The sequence below is a fragment of the Pseudorca crassidens genome, chromosome 8 (assembly GCF_039906515.1).
Source record: "Pseudorca crassidens isolate mPseCra1 chromosome 8, mPseCra1.hap1, whole genome shotgun sequence".
NCBI classification, from domain to species: Eukaryota; Metazoa; Chordata; class Mammalia; order Artiodactyla; family Delphinidae; genus Pseudorca; species Pseudorca crassidens.
Window position 1 is genome coordinate 34,762,203 of NC_090303.1, and position 27,823 is coordinate 34,790,025.

Consider the following 27,823-nt stretch of genomic DNA (forward strand, 5'->3'; position numbering starts at 1 on the left):
ACACTCCAAGACCTAAGTTATTGAGGTCACTGACTTTGTGAAGCATTTCCAAACATGAATTCCCCTTCCATTTCCATGGAAATACACTGACAGTCAAGTGAATAGAAACAGCATCACTTTCTATTTGTCTGACATAAACAATACCAGGACTTAGGAGTGTCTATTTTCAAAGCTGTTTTGTTGTAGATAATCTCCCCATGGTAATCTATTGTGCTGACAATTGTGAATTCTGCCCTGCTGCAGTGGCTGCCCAACTACTTGAAGGTCGCTGTACATTCAGTTTTAAATTAAAAAGACAAATATAAAGAAGCTACAGAGGCTGATGTAATGTTGTCTGATTTGAAATTTGAAAAATGGGTATTTTATGAATAGCTTCCATAATTTTTCTCTTAGTCACTCATTATTGCTCAGGGCCTGGGATAACTTTGCAGGTCTATTTGGCAAACCCTTTTAAGTGCTTCAGTTCTGCTAGTGCCTTGTTTAAAGATAAGATCTCTGGGGAAGTTGAAGTAATCCTTTCACATCTTCAGCACATTATTTAGCAGGTTTGTGGGACATGTCTTAAAGTATGCTGTGAGGTGTTATTAGGTGTTAAATGAGAGAAGGCAAGAAAGAAAGCAAGGTGGTATGTGTGTGCATGTTGTAGTTGAAGAAGAACACTGATTATACTCAGTTAAGTGGATTTTAGCCTGCAGGAAGTATGCAAGATTTAATATGCTAATGTGAACTAGAAATCTTCAAGAGAGGGTAAATTTTCAGGGCTGTAAAATGTTTTTCAAGTTTATCTGGCCAAAGACTTTCCCTTCCTTCCTTCTTTCCTTCCTTTCTTCTCTTTTCCTCCCTCCCTCCTTCTCTTCCTCCTTTCCTTCCTTCCCTCAATTCCTGGCTTCCTCCCTCCTTCCTTTTATTGTGGAGCACGTCACAGGGTAACTGTTCCTTAGCATCTACTGTTGGATCAGCTCAATTTGTTAAATGTAGAACTAATGATATCCAGGCCAAACAAATGCCTGCCAGACCCGGTTCCCTGTATATGGGCTGCATGCCTAATCCTAGCCAGCATATCTGTGATCGTGTGTTCTTATTCTCAAAGGACGCTAGTGAAGAAAATGCTTGTCAGCCTACAGTTTGCATTTATAACTTATATACAAATAATTCAAAGCAGATTCTCAACTGCCTGTAGGTCAGTAGTATCATAGTCATATAGAAGGACCAGTGCATTGATTTTTAATTCTACTATTAACAGAGACTGGGATTCTCAGTGTATTTCAAAGTTCATTGAGAGCTTGACAGCTGTGGGAAATGATGATCTCAGAATTCTTTTTCTGCCCTGTCCCAAACAGGATTAACACTAAAATATTAGATGACAATTGCAGTTTGTTCTAAAGTCATCTATAATCCATTCTACCTAGATACCAGGTACAGCTGAATAAATGTTTAGAATATAAAATATTATGTGTATAAGATAGAATATAAAGGAAATTTGCCATCACATATTTATGTGATATAGGGCATATTTTTAATTTACACAAGAATAAAAATTTATTTTGTATAGGTTTGTTACTTTCCGTATGCTTATTACAATGAAATATTTAATTTCATCAATAATTTAATTAATATTTGCTTACCAAAATGCAAACTTTAAAAAGGTGCTTTAACAATAAGTGGATTTAGCACACTGTCACAGAAAACTTAATTCATTTAAAAATAATATTTTGTATTAATTTTCAAATGTTGCATATATTTTCTAGAATCTAACCTCTAGGTGGCAGTAAACTGAATTAGCTAAAAAGTACTTTTGATATTTTCATTTTAAATTATCTCATTTTTAAATCTGGTCTTTGTGTGGCCTCTGGGCCTAATCTAGATTTCTTATGAAACCAGCATTTTCTTGAAGAATTCTGTCCTTTGACAGTTTTGTTGCTGGCGTTGTTCCAAAAATAAACTAGAGAAATTTAAATTACTACAGATTTACAATGCCATCTATGATAATGCATTAAGAATTTTACAATGAATGAAAAGTATATTTTTATAGCTTAACTATCCTCTGAGCAAGATGGAGGGAGTAACCACATATGAGAATGAATCAGATCCTTCTAGAAGAATACCCAGATTATAGAAAATCTGTCAGACATTATCAGTAATTTCCTTTTCTGGTATATGACTTTACAAGATCAAGGCATACTTGAAAATAACAATTAACTTTTGGTTTTAATTTTTAAATATTTCCTGTATAAAATAATTTAAACTATAAATATCAGAATCATGTACTGTAAATCTGTAGCTATGTCCTAATTTCACAGACTTTGAATATTAAATTCATAGTCAAAGTTGGTAATTATAAAGATGTGATTTAAAGATACTTTAACATATATGCTAGTTTAATATATAACTATATAAATAACTGCATGTACATACTTATACTCACCAGCACACAGATTTCCATGGTGATATGGACAAGAAAAGTCATCTTTTTCACAGTATTTTCCATACACTTTTCCAAGCTTAATTTTGTGACATAAACATTTCCCACAAATACAAACTCCTCTACCGCTGCAAGCAGGTTGATCCTTCTGTGACTTGCAACTTTCAGAAGGAAATTGATCTTCATCAAAATGACATTTATTCTCATCACACTGGAAGCACTTGGCATCTAGAAAAGTTTCTTCTACACACTTTCTTTTAGGTCCTCTGCTGTCATCACACCGACAGCTGCAGTTTCTATGTATATGAATTTTAGTGGTTTCATTGAAACCAATAGGTTTGATTATTGCATAGCTCTTTCCTTCCATGACATCACATTTTTCCATTGTAACTGTTACATTGAAAAGAACCTAAATATTTGGGTGGGGAGGAAGAAAATATATTTATATGTCTTGATAATTTTTATTACCAATATTATATCTGTTAATAATATTTAAGTCAATAATATACCATCTTATAGAAATTAATATTTATAAATTACACATGCATTCTCATATGTAGACATAACATTCCTTTTTAATTTCATTTATTTCCTAATTAATGAACTGGAGAGTTAAAGGATGCAATGACTGAGACTTGCCTGTATTACAGCATTAAATGGACATGGGTTCAAGCCTATTTGAAATGTGTACTCTACTTCCGATCATTAATTTATATCCTCAACTGACTTCTTAGTAAACTTGAGAGAGAATAGACCATTTTCTGGATTCAGTCCTTAACATGTGGAGTTACTGAATATATTTGGCACTAAAGATAGATCAAATAAAGTCAAGTCAAGAGCTTCTGCTCTACTGGTTTAAAACCCTGAGATGAACAATTGTTCAAATGAACAATTTTTATTTTGTTTCTGTTTTCCAGGGGCCCAAGTAAGTTTTAGAGTTAAATTTTAGTTTATACATGGTGTAATGAAGAAAATATGGGGCTTTCCCTGATGTTACTCAAGGGAAAAAGATTTAGGATTCTCACTTTTAGATCTTAAGATCTCAATAAAAGGTCATACATTTGTCTCACTGGAAGATGTTAGTCCACAACTAAGGATCTGGCCTGGCAGGAATTGGTTTCCCCCATGCAAACTACAGAATGTCTTTCTCCTGCCAAATTTTTCCTTTTTCTCTATTTTGCCTTCCTGTACAACACGATTGGCTTAGTGTGTCTATTTATATTTGTTAACTCACCTTGTGATCTTCAGGTACTTTGGCAAATAAGAAGGTTACATGTTTTTTTTCCATGTTAGACTGAGATAAGTTACAATTTAAAAATACTTTGTGCTAGGCTTTTTGGTTGGGATGGAATTAGATTAGATAGATAGATAGATGATAATAGATATGGATGATATATATAGATGGATATATATATGAATATATAGAGATTCACGCTCTCTCTCTATATATATATATATGTATGTGTATATAGATATAGATAGATAGATATCCATCCCAACCAAAAAGCCTAGCACAAATATACACACTGATATGAAAGGTCTAAATTTAGGTTTATACGTTATATATATATCCATTCGGAATTAGAGTTAGTCTCATAATATTAAAATCAATACAGTTGGTGTCAGACTTGAAATGTTTTTTCTCTTTAAAAATATAAGGATTAACAGACTGTAGGATAATGCGGTCAACTGCCAATATTAATAGAGCAAAACTTGGGGTTTATATAATTAAGTGGTCAAATGACTCTTCCTTAGTCAAACTGTTTATACTACTTGGTTGAAAGTGAGGGGAAAAAAGGGATGTAGACAAAGAAAAAGAAAAAAAATGTAAGGCGTAAGGAAAACCATTCTGCCAAAATCGATTTTGAAAGAAAGAGCTACTTCTAAAAACGTAACCTTTTCTCAGAAACTAACTTAGCACTATCTTTTGCTAGCACAAAGTTTCTCTATATTCAGTGGAAATTAAATATGTATTTTGTAAACTGGCATAAAATATCTTTTGAACAAAATTCAAGGAGTGATTATGGAGGAGCCTACAGAATTTGAATTTGAAATAATTAATTTCAAATATACAGCTTGTTGGAACAACTATACTACCTGCAGATTCTAAACTTCCCAAGAGAGAAAATTATATTCTAACTAAAGAGAAGGAAGATTCTCCTTTATTCAACCTTAGAATACTAGGATTTTTAATCTCTTTCAATAACTTTTTCTTTTTGTCTATAGCATGATATTAAAATAATAACATCATAGAACCTTGGAGATGGATGGAGGTAGGATTGGAAATCTTCTAGTTCTAGCTGTTTATTTAAAAATGAGGCAACTGATGCCTCAAGAGGTAAATGACTCACTGAAAATCACTTCATTCTACAAGAATTTCTTGTAAAAGCATATTTCTGTATATTTACTTTCTATTGTGCCAATCCTGGGAGAATCCGTATCTTCCCCAGTCCTATTTCCTGATGCTGCTATATCCGGATCTCTCTTTTCCATATCTCATTCCTTTTTAGTTAAATGATGACACCTTTTTTTTTGTTGTTGTTGTTCTTAACAAATTTCCGTACCTCGTAGGTCATTGTATTGAGCTAATACAAGTGTACTGGGACAATCACAAAGTGAAAGATTTTGTAATTCTTAATCTTTATCAACAGCATTCTTCTCTGTCGTTTTTACTTTCAACTTTCACATTTACTCTGAGAATTTTCAGATTTGAAACAAAAAGGTATTATCATCATCCTAAGTATAGGCACTTCTTGTTTGAGGAGATATGATTTCCTAACATTCACTGTCTGTGTCATCTAAGTTTAAAGTTATTATTATTAAATAATTATTTAATATGATATATATTTATTTATTTTAGCTAGAGAGTTTGAGAAAACAGTCAATGGAGTTACAAGAGGTAGGAACTTAGGGATTAGATAATAAAAGTTACTTTGAAGTGTAAATGAGATTCTTGAGGTCGGTAGTAAAAAAAGTTTTTCTGAATGGTTTGATTTTTCTGTAAGAAAGCATGCCAAACAACTTAGTTTACTTTAAATGGGAAAAACGCACACGCACATACTTCGTCATTGCTTGTCACATTTCCGCATCCGTCTGTGCCTGGCTTTCTGCTCCCATCTGGACAGATGGCAGTAATGTTAAAATAGATGCCTTTTATCTGGTTTTCCACCTGAACTTTCACTTCTGAAATGAGTTTCTGCAGAGATGACATTTTTTAGTTGTATACTATAGCAGTTTCTAATGTAAGCAACAAAACAGAGTCAAGTTTATCATGTCATTCTAGATTTAATTTTTAACTAAATCAAAGAGTTTGTCTCTGTAAAAGGTCGATTAAAAACAGTGTTTCCACATAATGACCCAGTTACATTTGAAATACATAAAAAATACTGAAGGATTATCTGCATTTAAATGGCTCTATTTTTTCACATATTTCCATGACTGCATTTTGATCACTTCAGAGATATTTCTCACTCAGCTTGTTAGGAAAATAATCATTTTAATCCAATAACATTTATATTTTTTGGTAAAATTTAAATAAAGCATTGAGAATACATATATCATCACAGAGGCTAAATCTTGACAGCTTAAAATCTGGAACATGCTTCTGACATTTACAGCTGTTAAAGAAGCATTTCCGTTTCAAACATTTTAGACTATCATGAAAGCTAAACTGCCTTACTGATACAGAATTGAAAGGTAAATTTTTGGGAGGGCATTTCTATACTGTAGGTATAAGAAATACCTGCCAGTTATGGCTCTATAAATTCTCCAAGAATGGCCTAGAATTTTTGCCAAATCCCTGGTGCTTGCTTATGTCAATCAAATTTGTTCCAATCCTTAATACTGAAATAGAGCCCCTTACTGGGCAGAAAATCATTTGCTCATTTATTCACTAATTTATATAATCATTCAAAAACCATGTATGTATTGCCTATTATGTATCAAGCACATCCTAATTTCATCCAATCTCTGGTTTCCAAAAGTTCTAGCTACATTAAATATATTCTGTAGATCTGTGTGAATTTCATCTCATAAAACTAAGAGTCTATCACATGCAAAAATCCTTAACTTATTTTTGTAAACAAAAGGAAAGGGAAAAGATGAAGTATGTACCTAAGGGAAGAGTGAGTAGCAGGGTGTGAAGGAAAAAGAAATCCCCATGGTTTCTAATTCTTTACTTGAGTAATTTTTCTTCTTCAACTGTATAATCAATAAAGAGATGTGTGCTTACTGATTAATAATTGATCATGGAATTATGGTAGTAAATCTTTAGAGTAAGATACTTCCTCAAATTTTATTTGAATAAAGGTGAGACTATATTAGTCACATTTTTTATCTACTAGAGAATTCATACATTGTAATCACTTAATTAAACAATTTCAGTAAAAAATAGAAACTTCTAATGGTATACAAATGGTATTGATATGGTTGGTTTGACAAATCAGAAGGAAGTTCCTAATACCATGACTGTTCTTTTTGCCCTTTTGAAATTCTGCTTCCCTTAAAACCTTAATCTAGTTTAACCAATGTTTTTCAAACAGGGTATGAAGACAAATATCTAAAATTTTGCCCAGTTTTGAGATTAAGAAATTAAGTTTCAGGGCTTCCCTGGTGGCGCAGTGGTTGAGAGTCCGTCTGCCGATGCAGGGGACACGGGTTAGTGCCCCGGTCTGGGAAGATCCCACATGCCGCGGAGCGGCTGGGCCCGTGAGCCATGGCCGCTGAGCCTGCGCGTCCGGAGCCTGTGCTCCGCAATGGGAGAGGCGACAACAGTGAGACGCCCGCGTACCGCAAAAAAAAAGAAATTAAGTTTCAGACACAGTCTTAAGCTTGTCTTTTAATATCTAACAGGAACAGAGGCAGAATTTATTTTTTCTAATGTATAATTATTTTTTATTCAACATAATTTTTTTATGTCTTAATTTCAGCTAAATTACTATTAAGTTATTATAGTCATGATTTTTATATAGTTTTAATTCTAATGGCAATGCAGATGTAAAGGATAAAAAACAAAATGCAATCACATTCACCTGTACTAAATTTGTATATAATTTTATAAAAGTCTTAAAAAGGAAATGCAAAGTATTAAAAGTTAGAATAAAATATTTTTATTATTTTTTTCTTCAATGAACTGTGAACAGTTTCTGTTGAGCTGTGAAGACAAAATGAAATTTCAGAAGAATTTTGAAAGTATAGACATATATAAAATAATAACAGAATCCCAACTTAAGGAGATTGTTTCGCCAGAGTTTTTGTTGGTTTTATTAAAATTGTTATTCAGATTGTTTAAGGTTAATCAGAACTGCAATTAGATAATGCATCACATACCTATCCTAGCAAATAAAGAACATGAAAAAAACCCCTGCTGTTTCCCTTTCCATGGGTGCAGTTTGAGATACAGGAAAGTTTGTCGACTTATATTTTTTCTTTGGGATAATAAATGGGTTCATACTATGAAAACTAGGGTGACTTCTAACACTGTAAGCTCCTTTCTTATTTTGATTATACTTGGGAACAAACTTCGGATGGGAACGAATTGTACACAGGTTTGGTTTTCCTTGATAAGAAGCTCCACCAGTCTTAATGTTTTTTGTTTTTGTTTTTGTTTCGTAACAGTGAAGAAGAAATATAATTAAAGATGCTTTTCTTATTTCATCCAACATAGTCTTCAGATATAGAAAAATTCCTTGGCAAAAAACAGAAAAACAAAAAAATCTCGCAAGGTTTATTTTCCTTTTAAAAAAAGAAAGTTTAAACAAGTCCTTCATTTTCTATCCCGTGTCTACTTCCTGCCTTTCTCTTTTGTAATTGAGTTGAAGGCAGATGTTCCATGAAGAAAATGAGAAGAGAAGCCTGCGATTTCTCACAATGCTTGGGCTACTTTAACACTGTTCAACTCTACTGTGTCAGGAAGGGAAAAAGAGAATTTTGGGAAGTGAGAGTTTATCAATGGTGCATAAATTCAGGGTAGAATAAGGCATATCTTTAGACACTATGTAAAAAAGAAAAAACAACAACAGAAAAACAGATTGTGTAACACAGGAGGAAGCACGTGGAAGCTAGAATTAAGGAAGACCTAGGTTCTGGTGCTGCTGCTTCTGCTTGTTAGCTGTTTGGCCTTTGATTGATTTGCTTAGCTTCTTTGAAGTTCTACAAATACACAGTGGGAGTACTAATACTTGCCTTATAGGTTGGTTGTGTGGATTAAATGAGGTCATGTATGGAAAATAACTGGTTCTTAGTGGTATTAAAATGACAGCTACTATTATTACAACTTCTTAAAAGAGATTATTCTATCCAGAAATGACTTAGATTGAGAGAGCAGATGTTTCTTAAATCTTTGCATTTGGTACCCACTCTACACGAACTGGGGACAGCATACAACTGTCATCTCAATAAAGTAGTGTATCTCTTAGGGTGATTCTTTTAATCAAACTAGTTTAGTAAAACTGCTAAAGTAAACGATTGAACAACCAAGTTATTGATCTAGGAGACCCCAACAAAGTTCTCTTAGTAATCTCTGTATCTCATATAGTTCATTTTCCCTGGAAAGTTGCTGTTTATAACACTGTGGATTGATTACTTTATCTTTATGGCACTGGAAATTGTGAAATTTCTTGGTAATAAAGTATGTTCTATAGCTGTGATTTGGTGACTCACTGAACATTTGATGAGGAAGGAAATTTAGATAGTCTGTAACTCAACCTGAGTTTAGTAAACTGTGTCATTGAGACATAGTGAAGCACAGAAAACTGAAATGACTTTCCCAAGGTTCTATAGCTAGTTAGTGGTAGAGCCAGGGCTAAGCTCAGTTTCCTAATTCCTAATCTGTTTTTTCCACCACTCCTCTCAAGATGATAGGGCATTAGTTTGTACCTTGCCATGGAAATTGGGGTTAAAAGTTTATTTGAAAAAATGTGTACAGTATATACATACCTTATAGGCTTCTACAACCAGATTATTGAGGTTTGCAGCCTTTGATTCTATTTCACCAGCAATGGTGCCAGGCAAGAGGGGTAGAAGATCCTAGAAAACATACCAATAACCTGCACTTAATGACAATAGTATACAGTGGTTTAGCAATCAACAAATATTTAAAAATCTGTAGTTATCAGTGGAAGGTGAGTCATTACATGAATCAAAAAATATGAGACACAAGAAAAATATAAGCAACTAAGCAGAGCAGCCAAAACATATGTTCCTGAAATAGTATGTATTTGTATGTGCATGAGTGTGTGTGCGTTCACAAGTTACATGCTGACCTAAAACTCAAAGCACAGACCGGCATTTCCCAAACTATCTCCCATAGAACATGGTCCCAAGAGATTTTAAAATGAAAAGGGTTCTGAGGGCAAATAAGTTTGATAAGTTCTGCATATGGTTTATTCCACATAGAGACTCAAAATGTACACCACTGCAATTCAGAAATAATTTAGCATTATTAAATGCAGCATTCCCTAACATTTACTTAATTACAAAACTCTTTTCTCATGTAACATATACAACTATTCTGCAGAACTACTTTTCCATGGAATGGTCTTTAGGACATATTTGCCCAGACAGGAGAAAAAAATCAAAGTCACAAATGGAAGCTTCATGGAGCGGGTGTTCTTGATGGATGGTACATAATAATTATGGAATCAACTCTAGGTATTCCTAGTGAGAAATGAGAATTAGCAAAGGCTTAAAGGTTTACTCAAGTTGTAGATGAAGTAAGGATAGAGAAGAAACTAGTCTGACTAGAGTGAATGGTGCGGTGCATATTTATATGGAATCAGATTATGAAAAGTCTTGAAATACATTTATATACTCATTTTACCATTCACAAGTATCATTAAGTTCCTGCTGTATGCCAGCTACTACTTGGTTACTAACAATTTGGTATCTCAGGTAATAGGGAAAATGTATCAGTTAAATATTTTAAAAATTCATTTATACAACCTTGATTAACTAACCACCATATACCACTTTGGGAATGCTAAATTGCAATGCCACATAGTTTCCATCCTTAAGGATCTCACAGGAATATAAATGACAGTTTCAAAAAACAATGTACACCTGAAGCAATAGACATATGTACAGACCCTAATGAGAGGGATACTGAGCAAGCATTTGAGAGCTGGGGAAAGTTGTCAGGGACTGTTTCCTGGAGGAGGTGATTCATGAGCTGTGTCTTAAAGGATGAGTAAGAGTCACGTAATGATGGAGAAGGGCTTCCAGGCATGAGAGTTAGGTAGCAAGAACAAAGTCACAAAGGAAAGAAAGAGCCTGGTGAGTGTGTGTACACAGGAGGATTAGAAGCACGACTGGAGGGACAAGTTTAACGCAGACAATATTAAAGACTTGATCCTCTAGATCAGAGGGAACCACTGGAACATTTTACTCTGGGGAGTACTGTGCTCACACCTGTGATTCAAATAGCTCATCCTGCAGCCGAGTGGAAGATAGATTTGGGAGATGAGTTAGGAGGCTGTTACAATCCAAACAAAGATAATTAATAAAAATATCTCTGAGCAGCCAAATTAGGTGACTGAAACGGCATACACAGGACTCTTAGCAGAGCCTGTCAGGCTTTTAGAACCTGCTGACTCTTACTTTGCACACAATTCAATTAATAATAAACCTGGTTTTATGGTTTAACAGTCAGTGGAAATTTTCTTAAAGGAGTAGGGAGAAACTGCTAGAGCTAATATCACCATCAAGAAGTAATAGCAGAGAAAAAGGAGGTAAAAGCAATAAAGAGCTGCACAGTAAGTTGAAATTCAATTTGAAATTTAAGCTTAGGGGTTAAGAACACAGGATTTAGGCTGTTAGGAAAGTTTGGGGAAGTATATAACTTCCCTAAATGCATTTCCTTCATCTTTAAAATGGGCATACTAGTAATATTGCCCTCATTGTTATGAGTTTTAAGAGTATTAAATGAGTTAATGTTAATAAACTCAGTGCCTGACAATAGTAAGTGCTCAATAAGTGGAAGCAGTTACTATTGTTAATAAAGTGATTCGGGCATTTAATTTGGGTCAGAGCCCTACTTCTGTGGATATTAATGGTTGTTTGCTTAAAAAGGGGGTTCCATGGTATATAAGTTTGGGAAAACAGGGATTTATATTTTCACTATAAATTTCTAAGAGAAGAAATGGTATAATTTAAGTAGCACTTTCAGATGATAAACGTGGTAGTCAGGTATTAGGGAAATTGTTGAAGGGAACACCAGCTTTGTGGCAAGTTAAAATGGGTTCAAGTATTTGTTGAAGCCAAAAGAAAATGTAGTTTCTCTGAAGTATTAAAAAATAAGTAAAGGACATTAGGAGTAGAAGGAAGAAGCAAAGACAACAAAGGAGATGAAGAAGACCCAGTGAACAGATATGTGTAATGAAAATTAGGGTATCACAATATTGTAGAAATGAAAAAAAGAGAGTTTTCTGGAAAAAAGAACTTTAAAGACTGTGAAAAGAAAGCTATAGCAGGATCACAGAAGTTACAGGTTTGGGGGTGACAGGGGGAATCCCATTGGGTGCTGCCAGAGTGACATAGGTGCCAAACGTCTTTTGGGCTTGTAGGACTCACCTGGCCCAAAAGATACTGGACAAAATCAACATTATTCTTATGTAGGAAGGCTTTGACTGGGTTAGCCACTTCCATGGCTCCTCTTGTTCCTTTACTAGATGACCTAGACCAAACCTAGGTACGTTGGTGCTATTTTAAAATATGCTGCTATTCCCCAACCTAATCTATTATAAAGATATGCCCATGGGCTAGAAAAAGCAGAACTCTGGACATGAGTGGTATACTTGGAGTGTGAACTACTTTTCACCTGATAAAAGTCTCCTCCATTATTGTCACAGTCAGTACAACACCAAGTATCAGTGCCCACACTTGGTTCTAGGTGTTACAAACATAGAATTTATACTTATTTATACTTAACTGCTAACTTAAGACCCTGTGTAGTATACATTACTTTTTTTAAAATTTCAACATCTTTATTGGAGTATAATTGCTCTACAATGGTGTGTTACCTTCTGCTGTATAACAAAGTGAACCAGCCATATGTATACATATATCCCCATATCCTCTCCCTCTTGCATCTCCCTCCCAGCCTCCCTATCCCACCCCTCTAGGTGGTCACAAAGCACCGAGCTGATCTCCCTGTGCTATGCAGCTGCTTCCCACCAGCCATCCATTCAACATTTGGTAGTCTATAAACGTCCATGTCACTTTCTCATCTCATCCCAGCCCACCACTCCCTCTCCCTGTGTCCTCAAGTCCAGTTTCCACATCTGTGTCTTTACTCCTGTCCTGCCCCTAGGTTCTTCAGAACCATTTTTTAAAATTAGATTCCATACATATGTGTTAGCATACGGTATTCGTTTTTCTCTTTCTGACTTACTTCACTCTGTATGACAGACTCTAGGTCCATCCACCTCACTACAAGTAACAAAACTTCGTTTCTTTTTATGGCAGAGTAATATTCCATTGTATATATGTGCCACATCTTCTTTATCCATTCATCCGTTGATGGACACTTAGGTTGCTTCCATGTCATGGCTATTGTAAATAGAGCTGCAATGAACATTGTGGTACATGACTCTTTTTGAATTATGGTTTTCTCAGGGTATATGCACAGTAGTGGGATTGCTGGGTCGTATGGTAGTTCTATTTGTAGTTTTTTAAGGAACCTCCATACTGTTCTCCATAGTGACTGTATCAATTTACATTCCCACCAACAGTGCAAGAGGGTTCTGTTTTCTCCACACCCTTTCCAGCATTTATTGTTTGTAGACTTTTTGATAATGGCCATTCTGACCGGTGTGAGGTGATACCTCATTGTAGTTTTGACTTGCATTCCTCTAATGATTAGTAATGTTGAGCATCCTTTCATGTGTTTGTTGGCAATCTGTATATCTTCTTTGGAGAAATGTCTATTTAGGCTTTCGGCCCATTTTTGGATTGGCTTGTTTTGTTCTTTTGATATTGAGCTGCATGAGCTGCTTGTATATTTTGGAGATTAATTCTTTGTCACTTGCTTCGTTTGCAAATATTTTTTCACATTCTGAGGGTTGTCTTTTCGTCTTCTTTCTGGTTTCCTTTGCTGTGCAAAAGATTTTAAGTTTCATTAGGTCCCATTTGTTTATTTTTGTTTTTATTTCCTTTTCTCTAGGAGATGGGTCAAAAAGGATCTTGCGGTGATTTATGTCATAGAGTGTTCTGCCTATGTTTTCCTCTAAGAGTTTTATAATGTCTGGCCTTACATTTAGGTCTTTAATCCATTTAGAGTTTATTATTGTGTATGGTGTTAGGCAGTGTTCTAATTTCATTCTTTTACATGTAGCTGTCCAGTTTTCCCAGCACCACTTATTGAAGAGGCTGTCTTTTCTGCACTATATATTCTTGTCTCCTTTATCAAAGATAAGGTGACCATATGTGCGTGGGTTTATTTCTGGGCTTTCTATCCTGTTCCATTGATCTATATTTCTCTTTTTGTGGCAGTACCACACTGTCTTGATTACTGTAGCTTTGTAGGATAGTCTGAAGTAAGGGAGCCTGATTCCTCAAGCTCCGTTTTTCTTTCTCAAGATTGCTTTGGCTATTCGGCCATTCAGGGTCTTTTGTGTTTCCATACAAATAGTGAAATTTTTGTTCTAGTTCTGTGAAAAATGCCATTGGTAGTTTGATAGGGATTGCATTGAATCTGTAGATTGCTTTGGGTAGTATAGTCATTTTCACAATGTTGATTCTTTGAATCCAAGAACATGGTATATCTTTCCATCTGTTTGTATCATCTTTAATTACTTTCATCAGTGTCTTATAGTTTGCTGCATACAGGTCTTTTGTCTCCTTAGGTAGGTTTAACCCTAAGTATTTTATCTTTTTGTTGCAACGGTAAATGGGAGTATTTCCTTAAATTCTCTTTTGATATTCCATCATTAGTGGATAAGAATGCAAGATATTTCTGTGCATTAAATTTTGTATCCTGCTACTTTACCAAATTCATTGTTTAGCTCTAGTGGTTTTCTGGTAGCATCTTTAGGATTCTCTATGTATAGTATCATGTCATCTGTAAACAGTGACAGTTTTACTTCTTCTTTTCCAATTTGGATTCCTTTTATTTCTTTTTCTTCTCTGCTTTTTGTGGCTAAAACTTCCAAAACTGTGTTGAATAATAGTGGTGAGAGTGGACAACCTTGTCTTCTTCCTGATCTTAGAGGAAATGGTTTCAGTTTTTCACCATTGAGAACGATGTTGGCTGCGGGTTTGTTGTATATGGCCTTTATTATGTTGAGGTAAGTTCCCTCTATGCCTACTATCTGGAGGGTTTTATCATAAATCGGTGTTGAATTTTGTCGAAAGATTTTTCTGCATCTATTGAGATGATCATATGGTTTTTCTCCTTCAATTTCTTAATATGGTTTATCACAGTGATTGATTTGCATATTGAAGAATCCTTGCATTCCTGGGAAAACCCTACTTGATCAGGGTGTATGATCCTTTTAAAGTGCTGTTGGATTCTCTTTGCTAATATTTTGTTGAGGATTTTTGCATCTATGATCATCAGTGATATTCGCCTGTACTTTTCTTTTTTTTTGTGACATCTTCATCTGGTTTGGTTATCAGGGTGATGGTGACCTTGTAGAATGAGTTTGGGAGTGTTCCTCCCTCTGCTATATTTTGGAAGAGTTTGAGAAGGATAGATGTTAGCTCTTCTCTAAATGTTTGATACAATTCACCTGTGAAGAAATCTGGTCCTGGGCTTTTGTTTGTGGAAGATTTTTAATCACAGTTTCAATTTCAGTGCTTGTGATTGGTCTGTTTATATTTTCTATTTCTTCCTGGTTCAGTCTGAGAAGGTTGTGCTTTTCTAAGAATTTGTCCATTTCTTCCAGGTTGTCCATTTTATTGGCATAGAGTTGCTTGTAGTAAGCTCTCATGATAGTTTGCATTTGTGCAGTGCCAGTTGTTACGTCTCCTTTTTCATTTCTAATTCTATTTATTTGAGTCTTCTCCCTTTTTTTTGTTGATGAGTCTGGCTAATGGTTTATCGATTTTGTTTATCTTCTCAAAGAACCAGCTTTCATTTCCATTGATCTTTGCTATCATTTCCTTCATGTCTTTTTCATTTATTTCTGATCTGATCTTTATGATTTCTTTACTTCTGCCTCCTTTGGGTTTTTTTTTTGCTGTTGTTCTTCTTTCTCTAATTGCTTTAGGTGTAAGGTTAGTTGTTTATTTGAAATGTTTCTTGTTTCTTGAGGTAGGATTGTATTGCTATAAACTTCCATCTTAGAACTGATTTTGCTGCATCCCAAAGGTTTTGGGTCATCGTGTTTTCATTGTCCTTTGTTTCTAGGTATTTTTTGATTTCCTCTTTGATTTCTTCAGTGATCTCTTGGCTATTTAGTAGTGTATTGTTTAGCCTCCATGTGTTTGTATTTTTTACAGATTTTTTCCTTTATTTTATGTCTAGTCTCATAGTATTGTGGTTTCAAAAGATACTTGATAGAATTTCAAATTTCTTAAATTTGCCAAGGCTTTATTTGTGACCCAAGATATGATCTATCCTGGAGAATGTTCCATGAGCACTTGAGAAGAAAGTGTATCCTGTTGTTTTTGGATGGAGTGTCCTATAAATATCAATTAAGTCCATCTTGTTTAATGTATCATTTAAAGCTTGTGTTTCCTTATTTATTTTCATTTTGGATGATCTGTCCATTGCTGAAAGTGGGGTGTTAAAATCCTCTACTATGACTGTGTTACTGTCGATTTCCCCTTTCATGGCTGTTAGCATTTGCCTTATGTTTTGAGGTGCTCCTATGTTGGGTGCATAAATATTTACAATTGTTATATCTTCTTCTTGGATTGATCTCTTGGTCATTATGTACTGTCCTTCTTTGTCTCTTGTAGTAGTCTTTATTTTAAAGTCTATTTTGTCTGATATGAGAATTGCTACTCCATCTTTCTTTTGATTTCCATTTGCATGGAATATCTTTTTCCATCCCCTCACTTTCAGTCTGTATGTGTCCCTAGGTCTGAAGTAGGTCTCTTGTAGACAGCCTATATATGGGTCTTGTTTTTGTATCCATTGAACCAGTCTGTGTCTTTTGGTTGGAGCATTTAACCCATTTATGTTTAAGGTAATTATCGATATGTATGTTTCTATTACCATTTTTTTAATTGTTTTGGGTTTGTTATTGTATGTCTTTTCCTTCTCTTGTGTTTCCTGCCTAGAGAAGTTCCTTTAGCGTTTGTTGTAAAGCTGGTTTGGTGGTTTCTCTTAGCTTTTGCTTGTCTGTAAAGGTTTTAATTTCTCTGTTGATTCTGAATGAGATCCTAGCTGGTTAGAGTAATCTTGGTTATAGTTTTTTCTCTTTCATCACTTTAAATATGTCCTGCAGTCCCTTTTGGCTTGCAGAGTTTCTGCTGAAAGATCAGCTGTTAACCTTATGGGGATTCCCTTGTATGTTATTTGTTGTTTTTCCCTTGCTGCTTTTAGTATTTTTTCCTTGTATTTAATTTTTGATAGCTTGATTAATATGTGTCTTGGCGTGTTTTCCTTGGATTTATCCTGTATGGGACTCTGTGCTTCCTGGGCTTGACTGACTGTTCCCTTTCCCATATTAGGGAAGTTTTCAACTATAATTTCTTCAGATATTTTCTCCTTCCCTTTCTTTTTCTCTTCTTCTTATGGGGCCCCTATAATTTGAATGTTGATGCATTTAATCTTGTCCCAGAGGTCTCTGAGTCTGTCCTGAATTCTTTTCATTCCTTTTTCTTTACTCTGCTCTGTGGTAGTTATTTCCACTATTTTATCTTCCAGGTCAATTATCTGTTCTGCTGCCTCAGTTTTTCTGCTATTGATTCCTTCTAGAGAATTTTTAATTTCATTTATTGTGTTGTTCATCCTTGTTTGTTTGCTCTTTAGTTCTTCTAGGTCCTTGTTAAACATTTCTTGTATTTTCTTCATTGTATTTCCAAGATCTTGGATCATCTTTACTATCATTACTCTGAATTCTTTTTCAGGTAGGCTGCCTATTTCCTCTTCATTTGTTTGGTCTGGTGGGTTTTTACGTTGCTCCTGCATATGCTGTGTGTTTCTCTGTCTTATTTTGCTTAACTTACTGTGTTTTGGGTCTCCTTTTCGCAGGCTACAGGTTCGTAGTTCCTGTTGTTTTTGGTGTCTGCCCCCAGTGGGTAAGGTCGGTTCAATGGGTTGTGTAGGCTTCCTGGTGGATGGGACTAGCACCTGTGTTCTGGTGGATGAGGCTGGATCTTGTCTTTCTGGCAGGACCACGTCCGGTTGTGTGTTTTGGGGTTTGTGTGAACTTGTTATGATGTTAGGCAGCCTCTCTGTTGATGGGTAGGTTTGTGTTCCTGCCTTGCTAATTGTTTGGCATGGGGTGTCCAGCAGTGGACCTTGCTTGTCGTTGAGTGGAGCTGGGTTTTAGCTTTGAGATGGGGATCTCTGGGAGAGCTCTCGCCGATTGATATTTCATGGGGCTGGGAGGTCTCTGGTAGACCAATGTCCTGAATTCAGCTCTCCCATCTCAGAGGCTTGGGCCTTACAGCCGGCTGGAGCCCCAAGACCCTGGCAGCCACACGGCTGGAGAAGATGGGCTATGAGTTGGGTGTCAGCCACTGCCCTGTTGTAGCTCCGTCTCAGCTGTCTCCAAAGGTCACCCAGATGCATTGGGTTATTCCACCAGCAGAACTTGCACATGCCAGTCTGGGATTTATAGATGTCCTCCTGATACTCTTAATTGAAATACCTTGCATTCATGGTGGTGCGAGATACGCTAATAGTGTTGGTTCTCTTTAGTTCAGAGTCTGTAACAGTCAGCCTTCATGTGACCAAGTCAGGAGTAGCTGGCCAATGGTCCCAGAGTGATAACATGTCAGATTCCAAGAAGGCTTTCTGCAGCACCTGAGCAGTAGTCCCAAGCAGCCACTCCGCTCAGCTGCAGTACTCTGACCGGGGAACTCAGTGGGACCCTCACACGAGGATTTCTGCCGGCCCTGGAGCCTGAGTTGCCCACCCAGGCAAGGAGTTGAGGAGAGTATCTCCTGCCCCATCTCACCAGAGGAATGGACACCTGGGCTATGTTAGTTAATACAGTATTAAATTTAGATTGTACAAAGTATAATAACTCCAGAATCCTTACCTGGGGTTCTAAAAAGTATTCTAATTTTAACTATAGATGCAAACATTTTAATTTTTATATTTTGGGAGTTAACATACCTTATACCAGTGAAACTGTTTTCCTTGAACTGCAAATATGACATTAATGTTGTTGTCTATTAACTTTTGTGAAAGTTGGCCTAACGAGGGATGTTCCTGTAACAGAAAATGAAATAAAGAAGGGAGTGAAATTTAGTAGCTCAATTCCACACACTTCCAAACATCTGTTATGAGGAAAACTGTATGATTAACATAAAAATGTATTGTGTTGGGAAGGATTATCATTTTACTAGAGGCATTTAAATTCTTTTAAAAAATAAGGTCAGGGCTTCCCTGGTGGCGCAGTGGTTGAGAGTCCGCCTGCCGATGCAGGGGACACGGGTTCATGCCCCAGTCCGGGAGGATCCCACATGCTGCGGAGCGGCTGGGCCTGTGAACCATGGCCGTTGAGCCAGCGCATTCGGAGCCTGTGCTCCGCAATGGGAGAGGCCACAACGGTGAGAGGCCCACATACCACAAATAAATAAATAAATAAATAAGGTCAACGTCAACATTATTAAGGATATTTTAAAGACAAAGTCTCCATAAAAACCTTAGAAATTCAGAAAAACGAAGAGGGTTGCATTCAACATAGTACAAAGAGTGTTTAGCACTTCTTTAGATTAACATTGGACTCCAAGTAATATAATTGACAGATTATTTAATATTCAGAAACAGAGACCTATTAGTGACAATCACATTCTGAGGTGAAATTCAGTAACAAGTTTTAAAATGCAGATATATGCATGTATATATATACATATTTACATACATATAAAAATTTGATATATAACATGGCATAGAACAAAGTTTGTTTAAAAGAAGAAAACCCTGTATTCAAATCTCGGATTGTCAGTTTATGATAAAAATTGTATTTCAGGTCTATCCTCTATAACATGTGAATGGTATCTGCCTTCCATGATTGCTGGCAAAAGTAGAAAGATAACAATAGTATGTGAATTATTTAGAGCAGTTTCTTGCATATACTCAAAGCTAATAGCAGTTATTATAATTTTTATTTCCAAGAGCTTATACAAGGTGTAGGTTACAGATCTTTCCACTTATTATCATTATACTTTTTTGTCCTTTATGTATACATATATTTTATTACAAATCTGTCTTACATTGATATATAAAACTTAGGTAGCTCTAACTGTGACACTCCTTGCAGTAGTGGGAAAGAAAGCAGGGGATGAGTAGAAAGGGAATAAAACTTAGTAAATATGAGAAGTCTGACAACTATGGAATTTGCTATATAAAGTTATGTAGTAAGACATAGTACTTGATATTTTTCTTTCTATAAATGCTCTTTTAGATATTAAAGCAATCTCAAATAACAACTCTAGATACCTTTAGAGAAATGATGTCAAACTTCACCTGCAGTTGGGCCCACCTGGTTTTGGTGCCTAGTAGTGTAAGCCAAGGATCATGTGACTGAGCCTAATTAGTATCATCTGATTCAAGTTCAGATTACGCTGTAGTTTTTGTTTCCCCTTTCACCCTCCAATGCTAACTGTGCTTTTGTTAAGGGAAAAGTTTGTTTAAACCATCTTGCTTAATATTTCTGGATTTTGGCAACTATATGAACTTAGAAAGAGCTAATTTTACTAGTTTCACTTACAGCCTAAGTTCTTTGACCCACTTATTAAACTTATATATATAAGTTTAATAAGTTATAAGACACAGCCTTGTGCTTAAAACTACCATCACTAACATGAGTAACTGGTGTGATTTGAATATCTACGTCCCGCTTTCCAGATTCATACATTGAAATCCTAACCTCCAAGGTGATGTAATATTAGGAGGTGGGCCTTTAGGATGTGATTAGGTCTTGAAGGTAGAGCCCTCTTGAATGGGATTAGTGCCCTTATAAAAGAGAGCCAGTGGAGAAAGTTCCCTTGCACCTTCTGCCATATGAGGTTATAACTAGGAGGTGTTGTCCTTGAACCAAAAAGTAGGCTCTCACCAGACCCCGAATCCTCTAGTGCCTTGATCTTGGACTTACCAACCTCAAAAACTGTGAGGAATAAATTTCTGCTGTTTATAAGCCACCTAATTTATGATGTTTTGGTATAGGAGCCCGAATGGACTAAGATAATAATCATAACAAATATCCTTTATTTCTATATAATCTATAATTGCTTTGTAGAAACAAATAAAATTTTCTTGAACTACAATTAAATGTGATATGACTCCAATTTACGAAGGGGTATAAAAAGTATTACCACATGGATTTGCATAAGAAAAATTCTACCCACAGCAATTCTTAAGAATATAATTTTAGAGTAATAGAAGAACAATCCCCAAAATATAAGTTCTATCAGATAAATTTTTATTCCTTGTTTCTAATAATATGCATACTCTTAAAATAGACTTACGACAGTTTGCATAATGCTGGTAAATTAAAGAGAACAACAACAAAAAAGAGAACAAGTAAAAGAAGGTAAGTCTAGCTGTATTGGGAATATTTTTTTAAGGGCAACAACTACTTTTCAAATATTTTTGCTTTGACAAAAAATAATCACAGTTTGCCAAGCATTCCCCCTTCTTAATTTTTAAAACCATTCATATTTTCAGGAAAATTTAATCCATATGTTTTTAACCAGCTTACATTTAACTCACATAAAATCAATATTAAAGAACAGTCCAAAATGTAAGCAGCTTTTGGAGGCTGCTTAATCTCTTTCCCCTTTTCAAAAACAGGAAGTCACATTGACCAAAAGTACACAAAATTTAAATCTAGAAAGTTCTTGTTTGCTCCGAAGATCATTAAGAAGGTCAGTTGGATTTTTAAACTTAAAAGAACACATTTTTTAAGCCTAGAAAGAAATGTTTTAAAAGAAAATTCCAAGTACCTCGAGACAGATTGTTAAAACTACAAATGTTTAATAGATGTTTAAACAAACCATCGTTGATGGGAGAATTTTGGATTAATGGCCATTGTTGAAGCCCCTTCCCCTTTCCTCCATGAAGCATAGTATCTTTTAAGTATTTTATCTTTTATGTCTTGTATGTCACTAGCAGGAACACTCCCTCTCGGCCAGCTGTCCTGTGCTGGTGACGTCACTGCTCCTCAGCTTTAACTCCCCCTCTGTCTAACCCATTACATATTGTTTCTCTGAACTCTGAAAATAATTAATGGAGATAACAAGCATTTCTGGGGCAGAAGGGAGAAGGGAAAGCAATGTGCCAAGGCAGCTGCTAAGTAATTAAGGGCAAAAGGATTCCATTCACATTTTTCTTCTTCACCAACACCTTCACTGTGATTTGTGGGAAATAACTTATAAATGTTAGAAGGGAAGATGAGGTAAGAAAGATTCAATGGAGACAGTTTCGGTTAAAGAGATAACTATGTAGAGATGTATGAATTTTAATAATGTGCCTGTGTAGTGACAAGAAAATAAGTGTTTAAGATTCTCCATAAAAGTGAGTTTCATTATAAAAAGTTCTTATAAGATAATATAGAATTTGAAACATTGAATGTCATAATAAGATACAAAACAAAAAACCAATGTCTTGGTTAAATAAAAGTATTCAGTTATGGATTACTTTTTATAGTTCACTTTTTAGAGGACAGAGACAGCATGAAAACAATGTGATAGCACAGATTTATTTAGAGATGAAGATTTTATGTGTTGTCAGTCCCCATCTCTCCCAATGGCCTATTTGTCTATCTATATGGCTGCATAGTCATAATCGCATAGACCCATGTTTCCCATTAGTGGCGCTATGGACAGTTTGTGTTGTGGGTGTGAGGCTGTCCTGTGCATTGTAGGGTACTTGGCTACATCCCTGACCTCTACCTATAAGAGGCCAGTATCTCCCTCCTCCCCCAGTTGTAACAACCAAAATGTCTCTGGACATTGAAATGTTCTCTGGAGGGCAAAATCGTTCTGGTTGAGAGCCATACCAAGAGCAGGGGCTTGGAAGCAGACCACCTGGGCCTTCAACTCTTGGCTCTGCAATTACTAGCCATGTAACACTGGGCATCTGTCTTAACCTTCTATGATACAGTTTCTATATATGTAAAACGTATAAATACTAGTATCTACCTCTCAGGGTTATTGTGGGAATTAAATGGGTTAACATGTGTGAAGACTTTCATTTACCATTTTCTAATTATTAAGCCCATATTAATGGTAAGTAGAAGCTCATGTCCTGATGTCACACTGCTTGTCATTTACCTAGGCACTACTATGCAGGGCTGTGTGACCACAGACAAGTTCCTGATCCTTTTAGTGCTTCCATTTTCTCATTTATAAAATGGAGGTAATAACAATATCTACACTTCACTGGGAGGCTGGGTGGTGCTCCCTACGTGTAAAGGGACAAATACCACAGGGCTGCTTAATAAAAGACAGCTTTCAATAAAAGACTGCTTAATAAAAGACATTTGGAGGCCATTACTAAAGGCTAAATGCTGGGCTCTTGGATATGCTTTAACTTGCCTCATTTATTTACCTTTTGCACCTGGCTCCTGAAGTGTTCGAATTTGTGGCTCTTGCCAAACATGCTATCAGTTGCATTCTTGATATCCTTGCTACTGAATGAGGGGCATGGAATAACCATTTTTGTAAGCTTTTCAATGAGAATGGTAGTAAGTTTTCTGCTTAAATATGACTTAACCAAACATATAATTTATTTGGAACAGTCTATTTCATAAGTATTTTCATCAATTTTTGGTTTTATTGAGTCACTTTGGAAAATCAATATTTTTTCTCATTTTCAGGGGCACTATAAAAGCAACATGAGACTACTCTGAGCCTAGCTCAGGTGATTCTGTGTGAAACTTTTGCTTTCAATTTTAAAGAAGAAAATGTAAATATTGTTTGCAGAAATAATTTCCTGGGTAATTTTCTGCAAGCATGACAAGCATTAAAATTAGGTCTATTTTAAAGTTATTATTAAAGTCATTATTGTTCACATGCCCCCTCCATCCTGCTCCCCACTGGTAACCACTAGCTTGTTCTCTGTATCTGTGAGTCTGTTTCTGTTTTGTTATATCCATTCATTTGTTTTATTTTTTATATTCCACATATAAGTGAAAATATGCAGTATTTGTATTTCTCTGTCTGAGTCATTTTACTAAGCATAATACCCTCTATATCCATCCATGTTGTTGCGTATGGCAAAATTTCATTCTTTATTATGGATGAGTAATATTCCATTGTATATATATACCACAAACTTCTTTATCTATTCAGTTGTTGATGGACGCTTACGTTGCTTCCATATCTTGGCTGTTTTACATATTGCTCCTATGAACATCGGTGTACATAGATCTTTTTGAATTAATGTTTTCATTTTCTTCAGATATATATATACCCAGGAGTGGAATTGCTGGATCATATGTTAGTTCTATTTTTAATTTTTTGAGTAGCCTCCATACTGTTTTCCAAGTTGGAGGGTTCCCTTTTCTTTACATTCCTCACTGACATTTATTGTTTGTGGTCTTTTTGATGATGGTCATTCTGACTGGTGTGAGGTGATATCTCATTGTGGTTTTGATTTGCATTTCCCTGATGATTAATGATGTTGAACATCTTTTCACATGCCTGTTGGCCATCTGTATGTCTTCTTTGGAAGAATACCTATTCAGGTCTTCTGCCCATTTTTTTAATCAGGGTGTTTTTGATATTGAGTTGTATTAGCTGTTGATATATTTTGGATATTGCCCCCTTATTGGACATATCATTTGCAAATATCTTCTCATGTTCAGTAGGTTGCATTTTCATTTTTTTGATGGTTTCCTTTGCTGTGTAAAAGCTTTTAAGTTTGATTAGGCCCCATTTGTTTATTTTTGCTTTTGTTTCCCTTGCCTGAAGAGACAGGTCCAAAAACATAGTGCTAAGATCTTTGTCAAAGACCATACGCCCTATGTTTTCTTCTAGGACTTTTGTGGTTTCTGGTCTTACATTTAGGTCTTTAATCCATTTTCAGTTTATTTTTATATATGGTGTGGAAAAAAATGTTCTAATTTTATTCCTTTGAATGTAGCTGTCCAGTTTTCCCAGCACCACTTGTTGAAGAGACTGTCTTTTCCCCACTGTATATTCTTGCCTCCGTTGTCATAGATTAATTGACCATATGTGCATGGGCTTATTTCTGGGCTCTCTATTCTGTTCAGCTGATCTTTATGGCTCTTGTTGTGCCAATACCATACTGTTTTGATTATTGTAGCTTTGTAGTATAGTCTGAAGTCAGGAAGCATGATGCCTCCAGCTTTCTTCTTTTTTCTCAAGATTTCTTTGGCAATTTGGGGGTCTCCCATGGTTACATATAAATTTTAGGATAATTTGTTCTAGTTCTGTGAAAAATGTTATTGGTAATTTGATAGGGATTGCATTAAATCTGTAGATTGCTTTGGGTAGAATGGCCATTTAAACAATATTAATTCTTCCAATCCAAGAGCATGGGATGTCTTTCCATTTCTTTTTATCATTTTCAGTTTCCTTCATCAGTGCTTTATAGTTTTCAGAGTATAGGTCTTTCACATCCTTGGTTAAGTTTATTCCTAGGTATTGTATTCTTTTTGATGTGATTTTAAATGGAATTGTTTTCTTACCTTCTCTTCCTGAGAAAATATATAATACTAATACATTATTAGTGTATAGAAAAGCAATAGATTTTTGTATATTAATCTTGTATCCTGCAACTTTACTGAATTAATTTATTAGTGCTAATAGCTTTTTGATGAAGACTTTAGGGTTTTCTATATACAGTATCATGTCATCTGCATATAGTGATAGAATCATCTATATTCATCAGACATATTGGCCTATAATTTTCTTTTTTTTTTACTGTATTTCTCTGGTTTTGGTGTCAGGGTAATGGTGGCTTCATAGAATGAGTTTGAAAGTGTTTCCTCCTCTTCAATTTCTTGAAATAGTTTAAGAAAGATAGGTATTAACTCTTCTTTATATGTTTGTTAGCATTCCCCTGTGAAGCCCTTTGGTCCTGGACTTTTGTTTGGGAGGTTTTGATTACTGATTCAATTTCAACACTAGTTATCAGTCTATTCAAATTATCTATTTCTTCTTGATTCAGTCTTGGAATATTGTATGTTTCTAGGAATTTATCCATTTCTTCTAGGTTGTCCAATTTTTTGGCATTAACTGTTCATAGTATTCTCTTATGATTGTATTTCTGTGATAACAGCAGTAGCTTCTCTTTCATTTCTTATCTTGTGTATTTGGGTACTCTCTTTTTTTTTTCTGAATGAACCTGGTTAAAGACTTATCAGTTTTGTTTATCTTTTCAAAAAATAAGTTCTTGGTTTCATTGATCTTTTCTGTTGTTTTTTGGGGGGGGTAGTGTCTTTAATTTATTTATTTCTGCTTTGATCTTTATTATATCCTTCTTTCTGCTGACTTTGGACTTTGCTCTTCTTTTTCTAATTCCTTTAGTTGGTAAGTTAGGCTGTTTATTTGAAATTTTTTCTTATTTCTTCAGTTAGGCCTGTATCACTATTAACTTCCCTCTTAGAACTGCTTTTGGTGCACCCCATATATTTTTGAGTGTTATGTTCCATTTTCATTTGCCTTGTCTCAAGATATTTTCTGATTTCCTCATTGGTTTCTTCATTGACCACTGTTTTTTTTAGTAGCATGTTGTTTAGTCTCCATGTGTTTGTTCTTTTCCTGTTTTTCTTTCTATAAATGATCTATAGTTTCATGCCATTGTGGTCAGAAAAGATGCCTGATATAATGTCTATTTTCTTAAATTTGTTGAGACTTGTTTTGACAAGCATGTGATCTATCCTGGAGAATGCTCCATGTACACTTGAAAAGAATGTGCGTGCTGCTGTTTTGGATGGAATGTCCTGTAGATATCTATTAAGTCCAACTGGCCTAATGATTCATTTAAGGCCACTGTTCCCTTATTTATTTTCTGTCTGGATGATCTCCCCATTGATGTCATTGGGATGTTAAAGTGCCCTACTATTATTGTATTACTGTCCATTTCTCCCTTTATTTCTGTTAATATTTTATATATGTATTCCTGTTTTGGACACATATATGTTAATGAGTGTAATCTCTTCTTGTATTGATCCCTTTATCATAATATAGTATATAATTCCCTCTTTGTCTTTTGTTATAGACTTTGTTTTAAAGTCTATTTTGTCTGATAAGGGTCTGCTGCTTCAGCTTTCTTTTGTTTCCATTTGCATAGAATATCAACCCCTTACCTTCAGTCCGTGTATCTTTAGCTCTCAAGTGAGTGTCTTATAAACAGCATATAGATGGGTTATTTTTTATCCAATCAGCCACGCTGTGTCCTTTGATTGGAGCATTTAGTCCATTGACATTTAAAGTGATTATTGGTAGGTATGTGCTTATTACCATTTTGTTACTTTTTTCTGGTTGTTTCTCTGTTTTGTCTTCTTGTTTTAGTCTATCCCCTTGTGGTTTGATGATTTTCTTTAGTTGTATGCTTGTGTTCATGTCTTTTTAGTTTTAGTCTCTCTTTAGTTTAGTGGTGTGCTTTAGCTCATCTCTTTTCTTTTTAGTTTTTGTATGCCTATTGCAGGTTTTTGGTTTGTGGTTATCATGAAGTTCATATATTTTGACCTTTAACTATATCTACTTGTTTTAAACTGATAGTCATTTAAGTTCAAGGACATTCTAAAAGAGCTACATTTTTTACTATCCCCTCCACATTTTGTTTTTGATATCATATTTTATATCTTCATATCAATCCCTTAACTATTTATTGTAGTTTTAGTTGCTTCTACAATTTTTGTCTTTTAACCTTTGTAGTAGCTTATTTAGGTAGTTGAACCCCTGTCTTTACTATATATCTGCCTTTACCAGTGGCATTTTCCCCTTCCTATAATTTATTTCTTTGTTAGAGCCTTTTCTTTTTCACTTAAAGGACGCCCTTTAATGTTTCTTGTAAGTTTGGTTTAGTGTTGATTAACTCTGTTAGTTTTTGCTTGTCTGAGATGCTCTTTCTCTCTCCTTCAATTCTGAATGATGACTTGCTGTATAGAGTATCCTAGGTTGTAGGGGTTTTTTTCCTTTCAACACTTTAAGTATATCATGTCACTCCCTTCTGGCCTGCAAAGTCTGCTATAAAACCAGCTGATAGCCTTATGGGTGTTCCCTTGTATGTGACTCTTTATTTTTCTCTTGCTGAAGTTCTCTCTTTACCTTTAACTAAAAGTTGTAACAATATTTTTTTAAAAATCA

The 27,823-nt window shown here is 35.2% G+C and overlaps 1 protein-coding gene across 3 annotated transcripts in view; it reads right to left on the reverse strand.

Moving 5' to 3' along the window:
• ITGB8 (integrin subunit beta 8) overlaps positions 1–27,823 on the reverse strand; it is a 98,151-nt gene that overhangs the window by 10,411 nt on the left and 59,917 nt on the right. For 2 of the 3 annotated variants that reach the window (XM_067746186.1, XM_067746188.1), the window contains exons 7-10: positions 18,654–18,749; positions 9,359–9,448; positions 5,484–5,618; positions 2,426–2,831 (exon numbers count right to left, since the gene is read on the reverse strand). In XM_067746186.1, the coding sequence (XP_067602287.1) occupies positions 2,426–2,831; positions 5,484–5,618; positions 9,359–9,448; positions 18,654–18,749 (727 nt within the window). The remainder of the gene's footprint in view (positions 1–2,425; positions 2,832–5,483; positions 5,619–9,358; positions 9,449–18,653; positions 18,750–27,823) is intronic. The other variant, XM_067746187.1, reaches the window with a different exon arrangement.